The 8,592-nt window shown below is 40.0% G+C and overlaps 2 protein-coding genes across 2 annotated transcripts in view; both read right to left on the reverse strand.

Moving 5' to 3' along the window:
• Positions 1 to 512: 512 nt before the first annotated feature.
• apnl (actinoporin-like protein) lies at positions 513 to 2,068 on the reverse strand. The gene is made up of 2 exons (XM_012825685.3): positions 1,841 to 2,068; positions 513 to 1,145 (listed from the first exon to the last, which is right to left on the reverse strand). The coding sequence occupies exons 1-2, from the start codon at positions 1,942 to 1,944 to the stop codon at positions 713 to 715; spliced, it is 537 nt and encodes a 178-aa protein (XP_012681139.1). The 5' UTR covers positions 1,945 to 2,068; the 3' UTR covers positions 513 to 712.
• Positions 2,069 to 7,756: 5,688 nt separating this feature from the next.
• LOC122133221 (bryoporin-like) overlaps positions 7,757 to 8,592 on the reverse strand; it is a 940-nt gene continuing 104 nt past the window's right edge. Inside the window, exons 1-2 of the mRNA XM_042708907.1 lie at positions 8,547 to 8,592; positions 7,757 to 8,129 (exon numbers count right to left, since the gene is read on the reverse strand). The exon at positions 8,547 to 8,592 is cut by the window's right edge and continues 104 nt beyond it. Of these exons, the coding sequence (XP_042564841.1) occupies positions 7,757 to 8,129; positions 8,547 to 8,592 (419 nt within the window). The remainder of the gene's footprint in view (positions 8,130 to 8,546) is intronic.

Here is an 8,592-nt window from a genome sequence, read left to right on the forward strand (position 1 = left end):
GATGATTAGCAGCACAATAGCCAGGATATACGTACATCCAGCTCTTTTTTTATATCCTCGTGGGATTTTGGTGCTCTGCGGAATGAAACTGGTCTCACCTGTTTGGAGAACTCTCTTAATTGTTTGCTCTTGCGATGAAAGAGGCAAGGCACATTTTTCTATTGAATCCATATTTATTTCACAATGCCCACACAGTATGAGTCAGTGCAGACTGCGTTTGGCTCTGGAGCTTTCCTGGGCTCATAAGCCAGCCTTTGATCCATTCAAGGAAAAAAAAAAACATTCCCACATAAAGTTGCTTCTCATGAATGGAGACAGTACACCTGCTAGACTCCTAGATGAAAGGCTGAATATTAGCTGTTGAATTTATAAACAGACTATAAAGCTTATCTAAAGTAGGTTTAATAACAGATGCTGTTTGAAATGTCCTATTTATAAAAGACTATAAATGCTATGAAGAACGAATTAAATGGATTAATACTCTAATGCTGGATTAGTTTGGGTCATGAGTGCATAAAGAATTCCTAAAGTTTCAGACAGGACTTTGTTGAGCTGGGGCCTGCTCAGTAAGCTGAAGTAAAGATGCGATGACACACAGCACATGTTTAATCGTTTATTGTTTAATTCCCTTGACCATCTGACAACAGTGAGCATATATGGCACAATGCTTTAATTGCCTGGCTGCCATGACATTTATTCTTCACCAGTCAGTCTACTTGGTGGCAGGGACGACCACCTTATCCCACACCTCCACCTTCATGATGGCTCTACCCACGGGGGACATGGTAGCCTTGACGATCAGGTGGTCTCCCATATAAGTGATGCTCGAGCCGTTGGCCTCCTCCCTCACGAAGCCGTTCTGGCTGTTGTAGTACATCTCCTTGTATAGGGACTCGTCACAGGCACGGCTCCTGGGGAAGATGCCCACGGCGAACCAGTTCTTGTAGAGGATATTGTCCCAAGGTACGGAGAACATGATGGCCAGATTTTCGTCATTGCTGGTCTTGTCGAAGAGGTCGTAGGTGAGGACACCCACACTGCCCGTTGCCAGGGCAATGTTCTTGGTGAAGGTACACACCTCTGTCTTTAGGCGCTTGACGGTGGGTTGAGGGGGGTCAAACATCTCCCCACTCTCCAGGAAAACCCTATCCATCACAACATCACACAAGTTACATATAGAATATACTGCTCAGTGGAATTACACCGACGTTCTGAACATTTATCACATAATAGAGTTTGCATAAGGCATCATAAGGCATAAGTATAGGGCAGTCCTCACACTGTTTAATTAGAGGGAGAACCATTTATCCTCACACATTTTAACCTGGTTACATACAATTATTTCAAATGTGTTTTGTACGATACAGGCATTTTGCCAAAAAAAAAAAAAAAAAAACTTCCAACAGAACGGTTAATTTGAATAAATGACCAATGACTAATGGAATTCTAAACTGAGGTTACTTCATATGCCTTATATTTAGTTTTTCTGCATGTGTGATTTCTCCAAAACAAACATGCTATCTCTGTGTCTGGAATGTGAATTAGCTTCTCTCGCAAATCTATGTAAATGAGCAGTGAGCAAACTCCCAAGTGGCCAAACATGGCTGGAGCTGGAGGAGTGACCACATAGACTGCGAATGCAAACACAAACACCACTGCATTCATTGTGATTCACATGCAGGGGTACGGATTGTGGCAGTAAAATGAATGGGCTGTTCGTTTTCAGGAGACACTGGTAAGAATTGCTGGGGCTTTCTGCTTTGTGCTTTTAAGATGGCCTTTGTTCCACCATGTCTTGATCATCGTAACTTACGAACAGGGCCCAAATATGTGCACTCACTTGGGGTCGAGCATGTAGAAGCCATCGGTGAGGTTGAGGATCTCGATGGTAACACACCGTAGTGCAGTCACATTAGCAGCCACAGCCCCTGCAGAGTCAGACATGCTTTTTCTGTGTGCGTGTCCCGGTGTGTATCTGGTCTCCTGTGTTAGGAGTGGAGAGAGGCAGATGTTTGTGTGCAAAGTGAGTATGTGGGAAGGAGAGGTGGAATAGAGGGTGATGGAGGGAAAGAAATAGCAGCTGTTAAAAGTTTTTTTTCCTGTTATCACACCATTATTAACTAAAGCTGTACCTCCTTACAAACCGCACGCTGTTATACCAAACATCTGCAACTTGCCAGGACTCACACTTTTCCCATCTGGAGGTGCACTACTACTGTCCCCAGTATTGCACATTTTCATAACTATCATTTCAGCACCCTTCTGTCGTCGTCTGCCCTGTTCACTAAAATCCATATGAGCAAGTCATCAGAAAACCCCATTGCAAGTCTTCTACTAGTAAATAAATAAACAAATAAATAAATGAGATGTAACCATGCATCTGGGGTCATTTCTAGCTTCTGACTTAGCCACCCCTTGACCGGTGAGGCTAACCCCTAAACCTTGAACCCTGACTGTAACCTGAGCCTCGACCTCGCTCCCAGCCCCTGAACCCTGAACTGTAGCCGTTTTGGTTCAGTAGTGTGTGATCAACAGCATCTGCTCAGTCCTCTTAATTAACGCTCAGAGTGCCAGATCAATCAGTGCACAGGGAAAAAATCAATTTGTTCAGTCTATACTTCAATGCTACAACAAAATAATACAGACCTACTCCAAGCAAACAAATAGAAAAAACAGCCAGCATAATAATAGTGGTCCTCTATGCCCAATTCTAGCAAACATGTGAATATCAATGTGTGTATTTATACACACATATAAGTCAGTCCATATTTAGCTTAAACGTGACATTAACAATTAGCTACGTTTTTTCTTAGTTTGATCTCTCCATTCATTCTGGAGGAGGCCCAGAGATACTGTTCTGTATCATTCAGCATATTTAGTTGAGAGGGACATACCTGAGACTCCCGTTAGCGTCTTAGCTCTTGGATGTAGTCTCCGGGAGGATTCTTCTCCTCCTTTTCTTCTTTTCACGACTTCAAGTACACACCCCCTTCACAAACACACATACACACCAATGACGCGCACACACACAGACACACAGACACACCCATACAGACACAGACACCTACACACACACACATACACACACACACACACACACACACACACACACACACAGAGACACACACACACACACACACACACACACACACACACACACACAGACACCTACACACACACACACACACACACACACACACACACACACACACACACACACACACACACACACAGACACAGACACTTACACCTACACTTACACACACACATACACACACACACACACACACACACACACACACACACACACACACACACACACACACACACACACACACCAACCACACACACACCCACACACCTATGGAGAATTTGAAAGGTGTACAGTGTGTGTCGTGCAGCACAGAGATCCCCACCCTGATGAGTGAGTACAGCCTAGCAGACCAGAACAATGGAGCTCCTGGCACTGGCCCATTACACAAGCATGGGGAGGCACTCTGGGGCCTGTGTTGCTCCACCCTGATAGATTGCTTCTGTCTGGATGCATGACTGGCTCTGGCTCTCGTCCATCTCAGGTGTCTCTGTTGCTCAACGGGGACTTGGGTTGAAACAGGACCAATGGAGATAGGAACCGTTGGGATTCCTGCAGTGGGCTTTTAAGGTGGGGCTCAGATAGCAATGTGCTGGGCTGGAAACCAAACACATCATTTTCTTTTTCTTTCTCATTGTGATAACAATGAGAAAGCCCTTTATCTCCGTTGCCAAGGCAAAGAGATATGGTTGAGTTTTGGATGCCAGCATGAAAGGTTTTTGTTCATTTCATCAAATATTATTTATTATATCGATACTCTCATAAGAGAGTCCTCTATATGTGTGATTATGATTGATAAATAGAAGAAAGAAACTCTCAAAGCACCAATAATGGGTGTATGCACTAATGAAAGACATTCACAGAAATGAGTGTGCATCAATGTTTATCTCTCATCATACATTTCATGTATATCTCTGAATCAACTCTCTCTAGAGTATCACACCTAAAACATGTCATAAATCTCCAGCTTCAGCATGGCCTGGCCCGTGTTGGACATGGTGGCCCTCACACTGCAAAAAATCAGCCTTCAAAAACAAGAAAAAAAAGTAAAAAATGGGGTATATATCACTTAAAATAAGCTAAATTATCTGCCAACAGAACAGGAAGATTTGACTTACCAAGACTTTGTAAAAAAAAAAAGTAAAAATATCTAGCCTCAAAGAACCCAAATATATCTTAACCTAGTGTGGCCAGACTAGAAACAATTACATTTGTCAAAATATTTAAGAATAATTTTCTCAATATGTAGGAAAACGTGCTTATATTCACTAAATGCTAGCACCATCATCTTGAAATGAGGCTACATGCTAGGCCATGTATCTTGAAATCAGTACAGCTACACCAAAAACAAGTACATTTGCCTATATACAAAAATTTAAGAATTATTTTCTCAATATGTAGAAAAAGGTGCTTATATTCAGCAAATGCTAGCACCATCATCTTGAAATGAGTCTACATGCTAGGCAATTTATCTTGAAATCAGTACAGCTACACTAAAACAAGTACATTTGCCTATATACCCAAAATATTTAAGAATTATTTTCTCAATATGTAGAAAAAGGTGCTTATATTCAGCAGATGCTAGCACCATCATCTTGAAATGAGTGTACATACTAGGCAATTTATCTTGAAATCAGTACAGCTACACTAAAACAAGTACATTTGCCTAAATACAAAAAAATATAAGAATTATTTTCTCAAAATGTAAAAAAATGTGCTTATATTCAGCAAATGATAGCACCATCATCTTGAAATGAGGCTATATGTTAGGCAATTTATCTTGAAATCAGTAAAGCTACACTAAAAACAAGTACATTTGCCTAAATACAAAAAATTAAGAATTCTTTTCTCGAAATGTAGAAAAATGTGCTTATATTCAGCAAATGATAGCACCATCATCTTGAAATGAGGCTATATGTTAGGCAATTTATCTTGAAATCAGTACAGCTACACTTAAAACAAGTACATTTGCCTAGATGCCCAAAATATATAAGAATTATTTTCTCAATATGTTGGAAAATGTGCTTATATTCAGCAAATGCTAGCACCATCATCTTGAAATAAGGCTATATGTTAGGCAATTTATCTTGAAATCAGTAAAGCTACAATAAAAACAAGTACATTTGCCTAGATACTGTAAGAATTATTTTCTCAATATCTAGGACAATTTGCTTAAATTCAGTTCAGTTTTTTTATTTCTAATTATTATTTTTCAAGCTTTATTTTTTCGGCTTTTTTGCCTTTACTCAGATAGGACAGTAGAGCGAGACAGGAAGCGAGCTGGAGGGAGGGATTGAGAAATGACCGCAAGTCGGACTCGAACCTGAACTCTTACCTGTATCCCCATCTTACCCATTCATGGTGGAGGGTTGCTGCCGCTACAGCTCCATCCCTAAAACAGTCATCTGTTGAGGATATTGCCATTTGTTTTGGAGAATTTTGAAGTCAATGCATATGTGCAATTGATCATTGAGATAATAGAGACCGCAGTGTTACACCTAAACAGCATTATGTGATTAATTTGCCATCAGAGATCAAATCATTGGGTCCAATGGTCAGACATATGTGTATGTGGTTCGAGTCTTAACATTGTTTCTTTAAACAATGGGCATCTAAGCTCAAATTCAAGTACATTTGTCTTGATTCTGACTTTGACAAAGCAGTTTTGTACTTGCCAGTGGTGATGAAACTAGTTCCAAGCACTAACTTGCTCAGAACCAATAATAAAATCTCAGTAACAGGTTATAGTACCTTATTAAGATACACCATCTTAGTAAGATGAAATATCTTAAATCAAGGCAATATATACTTGTTTTTTGTTTGACAAGATATTTCTTCCTACCGGGTAAGAGCATTTGACTTCAAAACTCTCCAAAACAAATGGCAATATCCTTAACAGATGACTGTTTTAGGGATGGAGCTGTGGCGCAAGCGGCAGCAACCCTGCACCATGAATGGGTAAGATGGGTACACAGGTAAGAGTTCAGGTTTGAGTCTGACTTGCGGTCATTTCTCAATCCCTCCCTCCAGCTCGCTTCCTGTCTCTACCTACTGTCCTATCTGAGTAAAGCCGAAAAAATAAAGCTTGAAAAAATAATAAAAAATAAAAAACTGAACTAAATTTAAGCAAATTGTCCTAGATATTGAGAAAATAATTCTTACCGTATCTAGCAAATGTACTTGTTTTTAGGGTAGCTTTACTGATTTCAGGATAAATTGCCTAACATATAGCTTCATTTCAAGATGATGGTCCTAGCATTTGCTGAATATAATTACATTTTTCTACATTTTGAGAAAATAATTCTTACATTTCTTTGTATTAGGCAAATATACTTGTTTTTAGTGTAGCTTGTACTGATTTCAAGATAAATTGCCTAGCATATAGCCTTCATTTCAAGATGATGGTGCTAGATTTGCTGAATTTAAGACATTTTCTACATTGAGAAAATAATTCTTACATTCTTTTGGGTATATAGGCAAATGTACTGGTTTTAGTGTAGCTGTACTGATTTCAAGATGAATTGCCTGGCATGTAGACTAATTTCAAGATGATGGTGCTAGCATTTGCTGAATATAAGCACATTTTCCTACATTTCGAGAAAATAATTCTTACATTTTTTTTTATTTAGGCAAATGTACTTGTTTTAGTGTAGCTGTACTGATTTCAAGCTAAATTGCCTAGCATATAGCTTCATTTCAAGATGATGGTCCTAGCATTTGCTGAATTTAAGCACATATTCCTACTTATTGAGAAAATAATTCTTAAATATTTTGGGTATATAGGCAAATGTACTAGTTTTTAGTGTAGATGTACTGATTTCAAGATAAATTGCCTAGCATATAGCCTCATTTCGAGATCATAGTCCTAGCATTTGCTGAATATAACTACATTTTTCTACATTTTGAGTAAATAATTCTTACATTTTTTTGTATTTAGGCAAATATACTTGTTATTAATGTTGCTTTACAGATTTCAAGATAAATAGCCTGGCATTTAGACTCATTTCAAGATGATAGTGCTAGCATTTGCTGAATTTAAGCACATATTCCTACTTATTGAGAAAATAATTCTGAAATCTTTTGGGTATATAGGCAAATGTACTTGTTTTTAGTGTAGTTGTACTGATTTCAAGATAAATGACCTAGCATATAGCCTCATTTCAAGATGATGGTGCTAGCATTTGCTGAATATAAGCACGTTTTCCTCATTCACTTTAACCTGTTAAAGGATGATAAAGTCTGTTCTTAAAGCAAAAGTTTGACTTAGTTTAATACTGTCTTTGCACTGTATAGTATTTTGTCTACAGGAATACATAATTGCTGTGCTGTGCTGTGCTGTGCTGTGCTGTAAAACATTTTTTTATATATTTAGAGATCAGAAGGACAAGATGCTTGAAATAAGAAATTCTGACTTCGACAAAGCAGTTTTGTACTTATAATGCCTTATAATTATGGCAATTCTAGTTTCAAGCATTAACGTGCTCAGAACCAGTAATAAAATCTCAGTAACAAGTAATAAAACCTTATTAAGATAATTAAGGACTGAAACACTTGAAGCAAGTGAAATGCTCTAACATAAAAAATGCCTGGTAAGAAGAAATATCTTGTCAGACAAAAAACAAGCATATATTGCCTTGATTGAAGATATTTCATCTTACTAAGATTTCACTTTTTGCAGTGCAGGATCAGGCCGGTGCCTCCGTGCACCAGCCCCGAGGTCCCCCCCTCTATGCGGGTGAAGTGGGTGTCCTTGCCCTCGCTCATGTGCTTGTAGAGGCTGTTGTCGCAGGTGCGCTCCGCCTCGAACACTCCCACCCCCAGCAAGTTCTTGAAGAGGATTTTGTCGATGGGAACGGAGAACATGATGGCCAAGCGCTCAGCGGCCTTTGGGGTCTTCATGTCGAAGAGGTCGTAGGTCAGGACGCCCACCGCCCCCTCGAGCTTGAGCTCGTCCTTGCTGAACGAGCAGACCTCGGTCATGGGGGAGCGGATGGTGGGCTGGGGCGGGTGGAACCAGAGGCCGCTGGACATGAAGACCCTGAGGAATAAAGAGAGGAGAGGGGGAGAGGAGGAAACATGACAAATAGAAAAAAGTGAAGGCTACTTTGGTATAGCAGATAGCTCCAGATAGCTCTGCCTATTTGAATGACACGCATCTGATTTTCCCTTACTGTCTCTGTAACTCTCTCTCTCTGTTAGAGCTACAAAGGCATCTTATACTGTCCATACATTCATGCATATATGACAAATCTGCACATTTCCCAATTGGTACAGTATCTTCACACCTCCCACACACTTGTTCTACTGACTTCTCCAAACAAATGAAGTGAACAACTTTCATTTTTCTTTCACACAGCAGAGAAAGGTTCTTCTCTGGGTAACTCTTCGCTGCCTGCCCGCTCCCGTTCCTGTTACAGGAGCTCTCCTGAGCCGGGTGTGGTGCCGGTTGCCGTACTTAGGGTCGATGAGGCAGAAGCTGCTGAGGTTGGTGATCTCCACGG

The sequence above is a fragment of the Clupea harengus genome, chromosome 1, assembly GCF_900700415.2.
Source record: "Clupea harengus chromosome 1, Ch_v2.0.2, whole genome shotgun sequence".
NCBI classification, from domain to species: Eukaryota; Metazoa; Chordata; class Actinopteri; order Clupeiformes; family Clupeidae; genus Clupea; species Clupea harengus.